General features: G+C 46.2%; 1 protein-coding gene across 1 annotated transcript in view; it reads right to left on the bottom strand.

The window, feature by feature from the left end:
• The window catches only part of p3h2 (prolyl 3-hydroxylase 2), a 239,429-nt gene extending 221,774 nt beyond the window's left edge, over positions 1-17,655 (bottom strand). The window contains exon 1 of the mRNA XM_041182953.1: positions 17,216-17,655. Within this exon, the coding sequence (XP_041038887.1) occupies positions 17,216-17,623 (408 nt within the window). The 5' untranslated portion in view covers positions 17,624-17,655. The remainder of the gene's footprint in view (positions 1-17,215) is intronic.
• Between the last annotated feature and the right edge of the window lie 647 nt (positions 17,656-18,302).

An 18,302-nucleotide genomic window follows, 5' to 3' on the forward strand; every position in this document is an offset into this window, starting at 1 on the left:
CTAACTGCAACATCCCACAATCCATTCTCCCTCTCCCTCTAGGATCACTTCTGCTTCCTGACCTCATTTGCTCAAATTAATGGTCTCCCTCGGCAACTCCCCCCACGACTCATGAGAAGTCCTCCATCCCATTCTCTCAGCTCCTTCGCCTCCGTCGCATCTGTTCTGATGATGCCACTTTCAAAAACAGTTCCTCTGACATGTCCTCCTTCTTCCTTAACCGAGGTTTTCCACCCACGGTCGTTGACAGGATCCTCAACCGTGTCCGGCCCATCTCCCGCGCATCCGCCCTCACACCTTCTCCTCCTTCCCAGAAACATGATAGGGTCCCCCTTGTCCTCACTTATCACCCCACCAGCCTCCGCATTCAAAGGATCATCCTCCGCCATTTCCGCCAACTCCAGCATGATGCCACCACCAAACAACGAAACACATCTTCCCTTCACCCCCCCACCCCGTTGGCATTCCATAAGGACCATTACCTCTGGGACACACTGGTCCACTCCCCCATCACCCCCTACTCCTCAACCCCCTCCCCATGCAATCGCAGAAGGTGCAACACCTGCCCCTTTACCTCCCCCCTCCTCACCGTCCAAGGGCCCAAACACTCCTTTCAAGTGAAGCAGCATTTCACTTGTACTTCCCTCAATTTAGTCTACTGCATTCACTGCTCCCAATGCGGTTTCCTCTACATTGGAGAGACCAAACGCAGACTGGGTGACCACTTTGCAGAACTCCTTCAGTCTGTCCACAAGCATTACCCAGACCTCCCTGTCACTTGCCATTTCAACACCCCACCCTGCTCTCATGCCCACGTGTCTGTCCTCGGCCTGCTGCAATGTTCCAGTGAAGCTCAACACAAACTGGAGGAACAGCACCTCATCTTCTGACTAGACACTTTACAGCCTTCCAGACTGAATATTGAGTTCAACAACTTCAGACCAGAAACTCTCTCCTCCATCCTCACCCCTTTTTACAGATTTAGCTAATATCACCATCAACACCCCTTCGACCTTTTGTCTATGATTTCTTTGTCAATCTCTCCTTTGCCTCCACCTATCGCTGGCCGTCTATCCAGCTCCACCTGTCCCACCCGCCCCCCCCTCCCAAACAGTATACATTTCACCACATTTCTACTTCTCTTAAGTTCTGATGAAGAGTCATATGGACTCGAAACGTTAACTCTGTTCCTCTCTCCACAGATGCTGTCAGACCTGCTGAGTGTTTCCAGCAATTTTTGTTTCAGATTTTCAGCATCCGCAGTATTTTCCTTTTATCGTTCAGGAGGAGGTTCTGCTCCATGTCCTTTCTGACTGTTACATGCTTTTAGCAAACTGTTAGCTTCATTTCCCAACAGCTTTAACGAAACTTTGGGAGGACTAAGCTCCCTCAATTCCTTACTTAAATATACAATCCTTCAGCACAATGAGTTTCTATTTTGCAAGATTGGAGATTATAAACATTGGTCGAGTTTATTAATGCAGCCGGTGAGAGGTCAGTACACAGGCATTCCCTTTCCGTTCGGATGTCCAAGGCTGGGACAGGGAGTGAAGGGCCCACAGTAGAAGTTTAGCTAATTTAGGGTTAGCTACTATAGAATCATACAGAAGGAGGCCATTTGGCCCATTCTTCTCCTTATTCTTTCATGGGATGTGAGGATCACTGGCAAGGCCAGCATTTGTTGCCCATCCCTAATTGCCCTTAAACTAACGTAGCTAGGTCATTTCAGAGGGCATTTTAAGAGTCAACCACATTGCTGTGGGTCTGGGGTCTTATGTAGGCCAGACCGGGTAAGGACAGCAGATTTCCTTCCCTAAAGGACATTAGTGAACCAGATGGGTTTTTATGACAATCGATGATAGTTTCATGGTCACCATAACTGAGGCTAGCTTTTTTGTTTTAAATATTCCAGATTTATTAACTGAATTCAAATTCTACAAGCTGTCATGGTGGGATTTGAACCCATGTCCTCCAGAGAACTAGCCCAGGTCTCTGAATTACTAGCCCAGTGTTATTACCACTATGCCACTGTCTTCCCATTTTGACCCCTGGAGCTTAGTTATGAGTCTATTATGCAGTATCTTACCATAGGCCTTTCAAAAATCCAACATCTTACACTTATTACATTAGCCTTGTCCGCTCTTTAATACTTCATAGAATCTAAATAATGAAAGCACACACAGGAAGCCCTTCAGCCCATCATGCTTGAACCAGGTCTCTATAAGAGTTACCCAATCATTCACACTCCCCCACTCTTTCCCCTGCAATATTTTCCCGTTCAAGTACTTATCCAACTCCCTTTTGAAAGTCATTTTTGACTCTTCTTGCAGCACGGTTAAGTAGCGCATTCCCAATCATAACAATTCACCCTGAAAGGGTAACTAATTTCTGTTTTTGCTATGGGAGCAGGTTTGTTCATCACTGCATCAAAATGTCAGAAGAAGAACAATTCAGCTTGTCTACTCTCACCTATTTACTAAAAGCCCCACATCCCTGACATCATCCTGGAAAACCTTGTCCGCACCCTGGCCCTTCCTCGAGAGCCCAGGATGAAACACAATCACTCCAGCTCAGCCCTAACCAGTGATTTATATAGACTTAGTGTAACTTTCTGCCTTTTTATTTATGCCCCTATTTCTAAAGCCCATTAATTATATTTTTTGGAAAGCTTAAAAGAAAATTTTAGGAAGGGAATGATCTCAACTTGTCCTGTCACAATCAAAAACTTGTGTGCTCCATTATTACATATTTTCAATACTCACATGCAAAAGAATATTCAGAAGCAGCTTTAGAAGTTTGGCCAGAGTTTTATACTTCTCTCCCAAATGACTGCAGGTCAGCTGGAGCTCTCAGTGAGTTTGGTAGATTTTTGTTGTGTGAGAGAATTTGAATCGAGATATGGAACAAGCACAGAGGGAGTTGAGGTACAGATGATCGACCATGGTCTAACCTGAAGACCAGAACAGGCTTGAGGGGCTGAGTGGCCTCCTCCTGTTTCTGTGCAGATTTACAGTATCTGTCGCTGATCTCCCTGAAAGGAAACCAGAAGCCTTATTCAAACTGTTGCCCAATGATTTATATTAGGATGCTCAAACGATAGACACAGATTATTTTCACTGGCAAGTAATTGAAGAGGGAAAAGGACACATTCAAGATAAGAACCGGATACACAAAAGGGACAAATTAAAGGCAATTCTTGTCCCACAGTTGTTGAAACGTGGGCTATTTTGCCACTATACCAATTGCTGAACCAATTAGAAAACTCAACAAAAGACATTGAACAATGACAGAAGAATGCAGCAGCCTCAATGGTGAGCAAGGAAACAGGCCATTGTGCTAAAGTTAGGCCCCTTGAGACAGATTTTACAAAGTGGACATGAATGGACTTTTCATCAGCTAAATTTGTGTTTGTGTGCCTCACCCCTCCCACCAGCAGAATTTCTTAATTATCCCCTTGGTCCAAATTAAAATCAATTGTTTTTTCCTTTTACTTAACATCGCAAGCCCTCGGCACAGGAGAGCATCATCACTGAAAATGCTGCATAAGCAAGAGATAAACCAACACCAAAATTAAGTTACAAAACAAGGTGGATATTTGGCAGATCACGGCTTATCCCTTTGGCACATTAGCTCATACACAGAAAGACTTTAGAAAAACCTTTCCGGGAGACCAATCGCAAAAGTCAACATGAGCACAGACTCCAGGATATTAATATCCAGGAATGGACTATTCAACCCGATCAACCATAGCCTAGGAAGTGCCAAGCTGCCTGTGTCCACTGTTCTGCACTATGCTCACTCAGTGTTTACACCTCAAATTATTTCAGGAAGAAGCCAAAATCTTAAAAAAGGTCTTATGCAAGGGGCTCAAATTTCCTTTTTAAACTGGCAGTGGGGGGGGTTAATAAATTTGAACACATTGAACACATGGAATAGTAACCAACTACAGAAGGTGCACACACACATGCACACTCCTAGTCTAGGGGATACCCATTTACTCAAAATATTTTCACTCCTGGGGACTGATTACAGCTGGAAAGCTACGTGCAGTAGGTCACACCCACGCAACACACACAAATACAATCATTCATCTTGTGTGACTTCCTCAGGGGGGTGTTGGAGAAACAGAAGGTTTAACCAAATCCTGTCAAAAAAAAAAAACACTGGACCTTTTCACTGTTTGTTAATGTGAAGCCAGGATGCTATCGTCGGAGGCAGTTCACCAAATGGAGCCAGATGGAGCAGGGGCCATTCTGCACTCCTGGCGTGCTAATGCTTCCATCTTCTGATGGTCGGACAAATCCCGGTGCTGTCCGTCCCTTGTTTCTTTCTTTTTGCTGTTTAACCACAAAATGTGCCGGGAAAACGTTAGGCAGATTACTGGCTTGTGTTGTAGGCTGACCCAGGGAAGTCAGTGAGTTACACACAGGTGCCCTCAGTCCAGGACCTGGCTTCCAATCCAAACCAGTCTGCTGGGATTAAAAAAAGGAAGTCAAAATCAGCAAAGACAGACCCCATACTGAGACCAGCCCCACGCTGGTGTTCAGTCTCAAACTTGAATTGTGGGCATGGCTGAGAATTTATAAGTTGAGCAAATTTTAGATCCATTTTTATATACAAAACAGTGGCCGTAAACCAGGTCCGAGGGAGAACGGTTCACCCCAGTTTCCACACCCCCTACCAACAGCTCCACTATTGCAAAGAGGGAAATTTACCCATCGACTATTCTCAGGTTTAGTGAACACAGAGTTCAGTGGCTCTGTCCTAGACATTTCTAATAGATGCCTTTTGCCACAGATTAATATCCAAAAAACTACTACCATCGTGGTTAGAGTTCAGAAGATGGGAAGTGAGTTTGGGCCTTGTGGTGTGGAGTGATAACCAGCCCTCTGCAGCATCTGAAACTCAAAAAGCCGGCCAAGCACCTTTCATACCTCACGAGGTCAAAAAGTATTTTACAGACAATGAGGTACTTATACAGTTGCTCCTGTCATGTAGGAATTGCTAACTTGAGTACAGTAGCTGCAAAATAGTGAAATGCAATGTTTTAAGATCTATCTGAAAGGGCAGACAGGCTTTGGTTTAACATCTTATCCACAAGTTCGCACCCTCAGTATTGCACTGGGAGTGTCAGCCTACATTGTGCTAAAGTTTCTGGAACTCCCTCCCTAACAGCACTGTGGGTGTACCTACACCACATGGACTGCAGTGGCTCAAGAAGGCAGCTCACCACCACCTTCTCAAGGGCAATTAGGGATGAGCAATAAATGTTGATCCAGCCAGCGAAGCCCACATCCTGTGAATGCATAAAAACATAAGAAATAGGAGCAGGAGTAGGCCATTCAGCCCCTCGAGCCTGCTCTGCCATTCAATAAGATCATGGCTGATCTGACATGGCCTTAACTTCACTTTCCCATCTGCCCCCCACCCCCGCCCCATAAACCTTGACTCCCTTGTTGAGCAAAAATCTGTCTAACCCAGCCTTGAACCTCCGTTTGAAACGAGAGACCCCTTATTTTTAAACTGTGTCCCCTAGTGCTAGATTCTCTCACAAAGGGAAACATGCTCTCAGCATCTCCCCTGTCAAGTCCCCTCAGGGTCTGATAAGACCACCTCTCATTCTTCTAAACTCCAGTGAGTATCTGCCCAACCATCCCTTCCCATTCATTGGAGTAGGACTTGTACCTGGAACCTAACACACACCAAGGCACAGCTAACAACTAATTCATTTGTAATGTAGACTGCATTTCCAAGAATTAGGTGCTATAATGTTCCACATATGTGGAACTGAAGACAGTGCGGTGAGGGTAAATTTGACAACGTCATATTCTTAAACAGTTAACAAGAAAACTCGATCTCTGATGGCTCAGGAGGAGAGAATCAATAACAGGCGAGTTTATCTTTGAGGAGTGGCACAGCTCAGTCAAGTCTGTCTGTTACACACCCACAGCCAGAATGAGCCAGGCATTTCCTATTTAAGGTACAATCTGATCAGAACTGGAGCCAGTGCTTCAGGCACCCAGTCATTACCTCCTCAGGCTTAACCTGATCCTCAACTCTTACAAATAATCTATTGCATTTTCAGATTGAAGTTATCTTTCATATTACGTGATGTCTTGCAGTGTGTATTAGTCCACATTAAGACACAATTCCCTAGTAAGGGAGATCCCAAACAATAAAGTCCAGTTTAACAGTGACCATGTCAAGCCTGTTCTCAGAGCTGATCGATGCTGGGATTGGAGACACTGACCAAAATCATCAGCAATGATATCCACCCCCTCAAACCAGGAGGAGAATTTAAAAAATGGTTTGAGCATCTGATAGATTCCCCCAAACTGGCAAGGATTTTAAACAAACACATTTCAAAATGTTTCATGATCATAAGAAGACATTTAAGACACCCTGTTGTAGCCAGGCCTTAGGACACCAGAGAAGGACTGAAGGAATGTAATCGCTATATCTTTAAAAAAATGGGAGGAGAAGGATAAACCTAGCAGTTACAGGCCAATCAGTTTAAACTCAGTGTGATGGGGAAGCTTCTAGAAACAAAATAATCCAGGAGAAAGTTTAACAATAAAGGAAAGCCAGGGCAGAATTGTTCAGGCAAGTGGTGTTTATTGATGAGTACCAGACAGGGTAGGATGAAGCAGCCCATGTCCATAAGCAGCAAGACCTGGACGACATTCAGACTTGAGCAGATAAGTGGCAAGTAGCATTTGTGCCACACAAGTGTCAGGCAATGACCATCTTCAATAAGAGAGAATCTAACCAACGCCCCTTGATGTTCAATGGCATTACCATCACTGAATCCCCCACTCAACAACCTGGGGGTTACCATTGACCAGAAACTGAACTGGAACAGCCATATAAATACCATGGCTACAAGAGCAGGTCAGAGGCTGTGAATCATGTGGAGAGCAACTCCCCAAAGCCTGTCCACCACCAATAAGGCACAAGTCAGGAGTGGGATGGAATACACTCCACTTCCTGGATGAGTGCGGCTCCCACAACACTCAAGAAGCTCGACACCATCCAGGACAAAGCAGCACAAGCAGCCGCTTGATTAGCGCCCCATCCACAAACATTCACTCCCTGCACCACCGATGCACAGTAGCAGCAGTGTGTCCCATCTACAAGATGCACTGCAGGAATTCACCAAGGCTCCTTAGACAGCACCTTCCACACGACCACTACAATCTAGAAAGACAAGGGCAGCAGATAGATGGGAACACCAACACCTGGAAATTCCCCTCTAAGTCACTCACCATCCTGACTTGGAAATATATTGTCGTTCCTTCACTGTCACTGGGTCAAAATCCTGGGACTCCCTTCCTAACAGCACTGTGGGTGCACCTACACCACAGGGACTGCAGCGGCTCAAGAAGGCAGCTCACCACCACCTTCTCAAGGGCAATTAGGGATGGGCAATAAATGCTGGCCCAGCCAGCGAAGCCTACATCTCGTGAAAGATTAAATTAAAATATATAGTTGATGTTGTCTATATGGACTTTCAAAAGGGGTTTAATAAAGTCTCACATATGAGACTTGTTAGCAAAATTGAAGATTGTGAAATAAAAAAGGCAACAGCAGCATGGAAACAAAAGAGGCTTCTTCGAATTCTCTGCCTGAAGGCAGATCCTAGGCAATTATTCACCAAATCACAACAAAGTGCCTGGAGTTTTATTGCTGGGCAGGAGGAGGAGGCAGAATAGGCATTGTCACCAGTGCTGTTGGTGTCGATCTGATCCACACGCCAGCCATCTAGCCAACTGAGCTGACGGCACCCCCAAAAACTTGGTTAAAGTGATAGAAAATGGAGTTGTAGTGAATGGCTGTTTTTCAGACTAGAGCTGGGGGTGGGGGGGGGGTGCGGTTAATACAGTGAAGTTCTCCAGGGATCAGTGGTGGGACAATTGCTGTTTTTGATTTACATTAATAACTTGAACTGGGGGATACAGGCCACAATTTTGAAAATTGAAGCGAAACAAGGAGGACAATGAAGGACTTTGAGAGGACACCCAGGCTGCTGGAAAGGGCAGGCATTTGGCTGGAAAATCTGAGGTGATACATTTTGGTCAGAAAAATGAGGAGAAATAAGAATGTTAAATGATACAATTTTAAACAGGGCATAAAAATGGAGAGACCTGGGGTGATGCTGCTGTACAAATGTTTAAAGGGCAGGTTTTTAAAAAATATTTATTTGTCAAGGGATGTAAGCATCACTGGCTAGACCATAATATAAAAGCAAAAACTGTTACTGACCTCATCTCCTCTGGAGATTTTCCTCCCACAGCTTCCAATCCGATAGTCTCCCAACCTCGGACGGCACGCTTCTACCTCCTACCCAAAATCCACAAACAGAACTGTCCCAGCAGACCGATCATGTCAGCCTGTTCCTGCCCCATGGAACTCATTTCTTGCTATCTTGACTCCCTTCTCTCTCCCCTTGTCCAGTCTCTTCCCACCCACATCCGTGATTCCTCTGACACCCTACATCATATCAACAATTTCCAGTTCCCTGGCCCCAACCGCTTCCTCTTCACCATGGACGTCCAATCCCTCTACACCTCCATCCCCCACCAGGATGGTCTGAGGGCCCTTAGCTTCTTCCTTGAACAGAGGCCCGAACAATCCCCATCCACCGCTACTCTCCTCCGTCTGACCGAACTTGTTCTCACACTGAACAATTTCTCCTTCAACTCCTCTCACTTCCTCCAAATAAAAGGTGTGGCTATGGGTACCCGCATGGGCCCCAGCTATGCCTGTCTCTTTATGGGGTATATGGAACATTCCTTGTTCCAATCCTACTCCGGCCCCCTTCCACAGCTCTTTCTCCGGTACATCAATGATTACTTTGGTGCTGCTTCATGCTCTCGTCGGGACTTGGAAAAATTTATTAATTTTGCTTCCAATATCCACCCCTCCATCATTTTCACATGGTCCATCTCTGACACTTGTCTTCCCTTCCTTGACCTCTCTGTCTCAATCTCTGGTGATAGACTGTCCACCAATATCCATTACAAACCCACCGACTCCCACAGCTACCTTGACTACAGCTCCTCACACCCCGCTTCCTGTAAGGACTCCATCCCATTCTCTCAGTTCCTTCGCCTCCGTCGCATCTGTTCCGATGATGCTACCTTCAAAAACAGTTCCTCTGACGTGTCCTCCTTCTTCCTTAACCAAGGTTTTCTACCCACGGTCGTTGACAGGGCCCTCAACCATGTCCGGCCCATCTCCCGCGCATCCGCCCTCACACCTTCATCTCCCTCCCAGAAACATGATAGGGTCCCCCTTGTCCTCACTTATCACCCCACCAGCCTCCGCATTCAAAGGATCATCCTCCGCCATTTCTGTCAACTCCAGCATGATGCCACCACCAAACACATCTTCCCTTCACCCCCCTGGCGGCATTCCGTAGAGATTGTTCCCTCCGGGACACCCTGGTCCACTCCTCCATCACCCTCTACAACTCAACCCCCTCCCACTGCACCTTCCCATGCAACTGCAGAAGGTGCAACACCTGCCCCTTTACTTCCCCTCTCCTCACCGTCCAAGGGCCCAAACACTCCTTTCAAGTGAAACAGCATTTCACTTGCACTTCCCTCAGTTTAGTCTCCTGTATTCGCTGCTCCCAATGCAGTTTCCTCTACATTGGAGAGACCAAACGCAGACTGGGTGACCGCTTTGCAGAACACCTTCGGTCTGTCTGCAAGCATTACCCAGACCTCCCTGTCACTTGCCATTTCAACACTCCACCCTGCTCTCATGCCCACATGTCCGTCCTTGGCCTGCTGCATTGTTCCAGTGAAGCTCAACGCAAACTGGAGGAACAGTACCTCATCTTCCAACTAAGCACTTTACAGCCTTCCGGACTGAGTACTGAGTTCAACAATTATAGATCATGAGCTCTCTCCTTCATCCCCACCCCCTTTCCGATCCCCCCTTTTTTTTCCCCCCCCCAATAATTTATATAGATTTTTCTTTTCCCATCTATTTCCATTATTTTTAAATGTATTCCACCCATCAGTTATTTCACCCCACCCCCACTAGGGCTATCTGTACCTTTATAATCACATTCCTTAGATAATATCATCACCTTCAACACCTCTTTGTCCTTTTGTCTGTGACATCTTTTGGTTATCTCCACCTATCACTGGCTCTACTTGTCCCACCCCTCCCTTAAACCAGCTTATATTTCACCTCTCTTCTATTTTTACTTAGTTCTGTTGAAGAGTCATACAGACTCGAAATGTTAACTGTGACCCTCTCCGCAGATGCTGCCAGACCTGCTGAGTTTTTCCAGGTATTTTTATTTTTGTTTTTGTACTGGCTAGACCATCCCTAATTGCCCTTGTCCAGAGGGCAGTTAAGAGTCAACCACATTGCTGTGGGTCTGGAGTCACATATAGGCCAGACCATGTAAGGATGGTAGATTTCCTTCCCTAAAGGACATTAGTGAACCAGATGGGTTGTTGTAACAATCAACAATGGTTTCGTGGTCATCATTAGACTTTTAATTCTAGATTTTTTTAAAATTCAAATTTCACCATTTGCCATGTTGGGATTTGAGCCTGGGTCCCAGAGCAATACCCTGGGCCTATGCAATACCAGTCCAGTAACAATACCACTCTGCCACTGCCTCCCCAAAGCAGGTCATTAAGCATATAGGATCGTGGGCTTTATAAATAGGCCTGGATTTTCACTGAGTCATGGAAACTCCACCCCTTATCCAAAATAATGCCAGAACCCTGCGTCCAAAAGTCCCACCCCCATTCCCGACAGATCCTATTTTCGCTGCTTGGGAAAATTGGGCAGAGTGTGATTCATACATGGGGAAAACCCAGAACCCAGCAAGGCCATTTAAATAAAGTGCTGAATTCAAACAGACCCCAGTTTCACTGAAATGAGGGCCCTATCCCACAGTGATTTATGCTTTTTAAGACTGTGATGTTTGTAGAGGGTGGATAAGGTCTGTGGAGCTGTCATTCTGCCAAGTTATTGAAATCATACCCTTTAAATTAAAAAAAAAATCCTATTGTGTCTCTGTGCTTAAACGTTCAATAGCTGTTTGTTGACATAACCCAAAGGGTCATTATAGTACGATTACTGCGTGACTACTTCCACAACCTATCATTATCACAGTGGGGGGCTATAAGTTCACATTTTGACAGCTCCAAGGGTTTATTGAGGAATTAGTTGTCTTTGACATTGGGCTATGAATACAAATACTTGTTTTTAAACAAAGGGATTAAGTACTGAGGAGATTTAGATGTATTGAATAGACTATTATCAATGAAAGTGTTTTTTTTTAAAGTATATAATAGACATTTAGGGCAGAATCTTGCCCTTGGATGGGGGGCAGGCAGCTGACCCCCGCCACTGAAACAGGGCCCACCGCCATTTTGAGTGGGTGGACCAATTAAGGCCAACCCAGCGGCCTGCCCAACAGGAAATGCTATGCGCTCCCTGTGCGGGGAGGGAACCCCCAGCTGTCAAAGTGCGCTCTTTCACACATGCGCGCACTACTCCCTGAGACTAAGTCCTGTCTCAGGGAGATTCGTGAGAGGTAAGTCTAAAAATAGATAAATATTAAAATTATTAACATGTCCCCCTCATGTGACAATGTCACACGAGATGGGACACGTTAATAAAGAAACACACAAACTTTATTAATATTTTACGATGCAGACATGAAACCTCACCCCGCCGGCGGATGAAGTTTCATGAATAATCTGGAGCTCGCTGGGGTTCCTGGCCTATCCGCCAGCCTTAAGCTTGGCCAGGCAGGTCTTTAATTACTCTAATTACCCTGTCTATGGCCTCAGTTGGCCATTGACAGGTCAGAGGGCGGACAGCTGATTTTGCTGTTTGCCCCCCATCCTGAAAATTTAACTGGACCGGGATGAGTCAGGGATTCCTCCCAAAGTCATCCCATGTCATTTTCCCCTCAGCGAGCGGGCCCTGCCCCCAAATCTCCCAGGGGAAAATCCTGGCCTTAGAATTTTATTTCGTCTCAGCTTGACTCCTAAGGTCTGCCTATGGTGAATACTGGATGAGTTGGCACAGAGGCTGTAAGGACCAAGGGTGATGGGTGGGTGGTGTTGGGGGCTCATGTGTCAACATGAGCTGGCACTAAGTAAGCATAGGGCAGGGCCATTGAAATGAGTGGGGGCATAGGTTTTGATGGAGGTTATGAGGGGCTATGGGTGGGGGAACAGGTTGCCATGAGTTGGCATGGATGGGCATGGAGAGTAGGTGCGATGTGTGAAGTTTAAAGGGCTTAATATTCAAACACACAACTGCGACAAAGCCCCAGAGCACTGAGATGGGGCTGTTAAACAGCCCCAAGGACTGTCCCCAAGCTGTCTCCAAGTGTGGGAAGTCTAACTCCAGCATACACCAGCCCATGCGGAATGAAGATCCTGTTGTTTGGGGCACCATAGCCCCCAGGAGGTGGGTGCGGTGAGCCGGGAAATGTTCTGATTCTGTTTGTCCACCTGGGGAGCAAGAATCCAGTCTGTCGAGGTGATGAATGCAGGTTCAGTAGCAGAGTTCAGCAGGAAATTTGATAGATATATGTGAAGGATTCGCCAGCTGCCGGGATATGGGAAAAGAGTAGGGACGTAGGGATAACTGGATTGCTGTCACAGATATAATAGATCGAATGGCCTCCTTGTGCTGGACAATTCGATTATTCTAATCCTTGATCAGACAATATCTGGAGAACCAAAACAAAAACAAAAATAGCTGGAAAAACTCAGCAGGTCTGACACCATCGGCGAAGAGGAACACAGTTAACAGTCCGAATGACTCGAATTCTGATGAAGACAATGAGGACTCGAAACATTAACTGTGTTCCTCTCCGCAGATGCTGTCAGACCTGCTGAGTTTTTCCAGGTATTTTTGGTTTTGTTTTGGATTTCCAGCATCCACAGTTTTTTGCTATTATCTGGAATACTCTGTTCAGCTCCGGGCTGCACCACCCTACCTCCTTGTTTTCATATCTTCAGAGCCTTCCCTTGGAGAACAATATGAAATGATCAATCAGTTGGAAAGGCTGGGAAATGAACCCCACGCCCCCTACCCCCACAAAGCCCACACTTCCGAGTATCCAACCCGATGTCAATCTGGAATTCTGATTTCCATTCACTAGGGCTGTCCTGGTTTCAATCGTGGAATCTCCCGATTCAGCTCCATGGTAGCATTCTGCCCCTAAGAGCTCCATCCAAAATGTCCTCCTGGAAGTGACACATGACAGGATCGCAAACTCTGCTCCACATTCTCAATCACACAAAGTCCCACTCCGGCCTGTGCTCACTGATCCACACCAGCTCCCATTCTAGCAACGTCTTGATTTTAAAATTCTCATCAGTGATTGCTAATCCCTTCACTGTTTCACCCCCTCCACATCTCTGTAACCATCAGCCCCACAACCTTCATATCTCTGCTCTCCTATCACTCTGGATTCTCGCACATTTTTGTGGTTTAAAGTTCAAGAATTTCCTCCCTAAACTTTTCTTCCTGTAAGACACTCTATAAAACTTAGCTCTTTGACTAAACTTTTAATCACCTTTCCAAATATTTCATGTGGCTCAGTGTCAAGTTTATTTACTAACTCTCCTGTGAAATTCCTTAGGACATGTCATCATATCATGCAAGTTATTGTTGTGATCGCAACATGATTCAAACACACCATCTGATCAGGAGCCACATGTGATCATTCTGAACGAGGTCTGCCACAAGTGTGTCACCAGATGCTGTCCATGCCCCCAGGTAAATACTTCAGTGGTGTTGAGGTAAGAACTGGGGCTACACAAGTGACAGTGAGCTTCACTAGGGTAACAGCAGCACCCCCACCCTACCTCCTTCAGGGGCACTCTGCAAAGCCCCTAGGGTAACTGAGCATATACAAGGTACCAGCCTACAACAGACCCTTCCCCACCCCTGTGGCACTGTGTCCAGTCATGGGGCAACAGTGACCTTGTCTGGAGTATCACACCAACACCCCATCTTCTTGGGATTATAGCCCCAAGTTTCAATAGGTACCAGCATACCATCCACCACATCCCATCCTCCCCCCACCATATTGAAAATTTATTGTAATGAGAGCAATCAGCAGAGTCTTCAGAATTGCTGATCAAGAAAACAGATACAATTGTGAACCATTTAGTCTTTGTCCTCTGGCCTTTATAAAGTTGTATCACACAGAGACACCCAAGGGCTCCAAAGCTTCTCCCTGGCAGCAAAGGCCAGTGTTGTTTAATCATTCCACTTTGTTGCTCAGGAGTTATTTGATGTTTCTACTCTGTGAGATTAATGATAAAATAGAATCCAATTACACCTCTTGTATGAAATAATTATATTGAATAATGTCATGCACTCAGACAGGAGAAAGTCTTCTACTGAATGGAAAAGATCTTGTGCAGTTTAAATAATCGTCACCACACAGGGCATTCCAAAGCACTTTGCAGCAATGACCTTCTCTTGAAGCGTGGTCACTGCAGTGAAACAGGCAGCTCCGATTTCTTTTTAAAAATCCGGTAAACCATGAAGCTTGCCGAAGCTCTTTCCGGCTCTCAACAACTGTAAGGTTTTTTTGAAAAGACCATTAACTGTCAGTTAAAGTGTCAGTTGCTGAGAGCAGGAACTGACAGTGGAGCAGTGATTGGAGGATCAGCAGACATGGGAAAGACAGAGCTGCTCCTCCAATCACAGATCCAGTCTCTCCCATGCTGGATATATGCAAGCTCTTCCTTCCGTTCTTTGATTTCTGGTGATTGGTTTCCCAGTGGCTCTGTGCTGTCTGTTTCCCTCTCCCTCATGCTGATTGCTAGTCGGCCTTTGCAGACCAAGGAACTTCATTTTATGTATGAAAAAGAAATGAACAAGTTATAACGTATGAAAGGTCTGCAGGTGTGAAAACCTTGCTGAGGGCTTTCTTTTGAAGCCTTCATGTGACCTGTCTTTGAAGTTGCCCAGACCTGTTGACTACAATCTACTGGGGAAACCAATGAGACAAGACTGTTCATTCAGTGCTCGAGTCATCATTGCTCTAACTCCTCCAATCACAGGCTCCCTCCGTCCTGCTCTTGCCATCCTCCAGAGGCAGACAATCTATGATTGGAGGAGCAGCTAGGGCAAGAGAGAGAGGGAACCTGTGATTGGAGGAGCAGCAAGGGCAAGAGAGAGAGAGAGAGAGGGAACCTGTAATTGGAGGAGCAGCAAGGGCAAGAGAGAGAGAGGGAACCTGTGATTGGAGGAGCAGCAAGGGCAAGAGAGAGAGAGAGAGAGGGAACCTGTGATTGGAGGAGCTGGGGCAGTTAATCTGGCCGTTCCTACTGGCCGCCATGCAGCAGTCTTTCAGCTGCACTGGATGATTTATGACAGCATTTTCTGTTTGGACTCCCAGGACGATAAGAACAGGAGTGAATCTCCTCTGGTAATGAGGTTGGAACAGGCCTGACCCAGCCATCATCTGGGTCTGCAGCACCAGTCACTCCCAGGGAACCGGGACTTCCCTTCTAACCATACCGGTTATCTTGTCAGCGTGTCCGTGGAGCGAGGAGGGAGCTCAGGGAGCAGCCAGTGACTGGGACCGACCCCTGTCCTGCTCCAATCCCTCCCTCACTTCTACAACTCTCCAACATTACACAATGTGATCTGCAGAATGGAAACGGTTTATCTTTTCTATAGAAAACAGATGGTCAAAATATATAACGAAATCTTGCAATTTGCGTTACAAGTGTTGAACCTTTCCCCCAAATTTGAATTTGACTGTGGACTGAACGCACAGTCTCATTGCACCAAACCTACACAGTGACAATGTGCAAAAGATGTTAACGAGGAACTCACCAAGAATCAGTGTTATCGTCTGCATAGTGGTATAAATAATAATGGGATCTTTTCCTATCAAATCAGCAATATCACATGACACAAAGTAAAATGGGTACTCTCGAGTTTAACAGTCAGAGTGGGATCACCTATAGGGCACACACAAACTTTACACTGCATTACATCAATGCTGCGCTGAACAGGAATGACCTATGCTGCTTATATAATCAAATACCAACAATGGGCATTATCATTTTACTAGGACCTTTCTGTGATTGTTTGGTGAATCTTGAAAGAGGAAAAATAACATGCACGATTGAGGGGGAAGGCGGGGAGGGGGGAGAGACGATAAGGGGCCCAGGAACAGGAGAAGCACCATGGCCCATAGTTTCTCTCCCTGGCTCTGCCCACCCAGTCCCTGGGGTAACAGTGCTCAGTCAGCATGTGGGAAGATCATTTTATCCAGCGAGAGAAAATAGCTCGGTACAGTGTCTCTCTGCCCAGACACAGGCTGTGACAGTCTCTCCAGCTCGGTACAGTGTCTCTCTGCCCAGACACAGACTGTGACAGTCTCTCCAGCTCGGTACAGTGTCTCTCTGCCCAGAGACAGCCTGTGACAGTCTCTCCAGCTCGGTACAGTGTCTCTCTGCCCAGAGACAGCCTGTGACAGTCTCTCCAGCTCGGTACAGTGTCTCTCTGCCCAGAGACAGCCTGTGACAGTCTCTCCAGCTCGGTACAGTGTCTCTCTGCCCAGACACAGCCTGTGACAGTCTCTCCAGCTCGGTACAGTGTCTCTCTGCGCAGACACAGCCTGTGACAGTCTCTCCAGCTCGGTACAGTGTCTCTCTGCGCAGACACAGGCTGTGACAGTCTCTCCAGCTCGGTACAGAGACTCTCTGCCCAGACACAGGCTGTGACAGTCTCTCCAGCTCGGTACAGAGACTCTCTGCCCAGACACAGGCTGTGACAGTCTCTCCAGCTCGGTACAGAGACTCTCTGCCCAGACACAGACTGTGACAGTCTCTCCAGCTCGGTACAGTGTCTCTCTGCCCAGACACAGGCTGTGACAGTCTCTCCAGCTCGGTACAGTGTCTCTCTGCCCAGAGACAGACTGTGACAGTCTCTCTAATCCTATCTTCCTATAATTATAGTCAGGTTAAAAGTAGAAACTGAAAAGTAAAACTGCTCTAAACACATGGAGGAAGCTCAGAAATAGATAATCGTAAAACAAGCCAAACTTAAATACAGGACACGAACTTCATCCTTTTCACAAATTCCTAACTCTGGGAGAGCCCAATCCCAGCTGGAAAGTTTCATCCTTTGTCCTTTCTGAAATTGTGCACAGTTCACCACTAGCACAGTCCTAAACAATACCAGTTACCTTATAATAGGCCAACTGTAAGTAGTTATAGACGATCCGCCTCTGGAACTCATGTGCAACCTCCTCACTGACCCTGTACATGGAAGCTGGACCCATTCTCTGTGATTCACACTCCTGGATACAATGGGCTCTTCTCATGATCACTGCAAAGAAGATTAGATTGGGCTCGGCTGCTTCCTGGAACTCGTTCTCCTTCTCACACTGCAGCCGGCACTGGATTTTAATGTTCCTCTGCTGTGTGTAGCTGCGAGTCGCCTCTTCCATGTAGTAAATAACACCTTGCCAGTCATTTCTGTAATACGCCTGGATTCCTTCCTCATAGAGCAGGTCAAAAGGTTTCAACGTCTCCTGACTCTCCAGGGAGCAGCATAAACAGACAGAGAGAATGATCAGGAATGTTCCAATCATTGCTTCTCCCCCACTCTCACTCACTCTATAAACTGCTTCTGATTCTGTGCAGCTTGTTAAATATACCACTGAGCCCAAACCAAATCAACTCCGAGAAATGGATGCAATTCAGGCCAATTAATCATTTCCAGATGGAAGCTGTTCAGTGCTCCCAGGCAGGATTCCCTGCACTACATTCCCGACTGGGAATTTTATTATCATAAGAATCGCTTTCTAAAACAGCGAGAAAATGTGACAGAGCAATACGTCAAGGGAAGAAGGGAAGGGAAAATATCATTTGGGGGTGGGGGTGGCAAGCTCAGGTCAATGGGAAGTGTTTTTAAGAAGCTTTTTCACTGTGAATGAGCCCCAGAGAGAGAGTCTCTGGGTTGGATTACCAGTCACTGATAGTGAGGGGATGGGGAATGTGGATAAGATGCTGGGGGTGCAGACCAGAATCATCAGAATCAGAGTGAAAACAACACCAGGGTTTTTCTTGCAGGGGAGGGGGCTTATTTAGAATTTCTTTAAATGTAAAACAGGCACCAATTTATTTTTCAATTCAAATGTGTTTTCTTCAGTGTCTGATGGATTTAGAATCTAGAAATTTAACCGCACGGTATCTGTTTTTCAAACACTAAACCTCCCAAACCTTTAACCAGGCAGACAGGAATGATCCAATCACTGTGAGCTGGAGGTA

The sequence above is a fragment of the Carcharodon carcharias genome, chromosome 2 (genome assembly GCF_017639515.1).
Source record: "Carcharodon carcharias isolate sCarCar2 chromosome 2, sCarCar2.pri, whole genome shotgun sequence".
Classification (NCBI taxonomy): Eukaryota; Metazoa; Chordata; class Chondrichthyes; order Lamniformes; family Lamnidae; genus Carcharodon; species Carcharodon carcharias.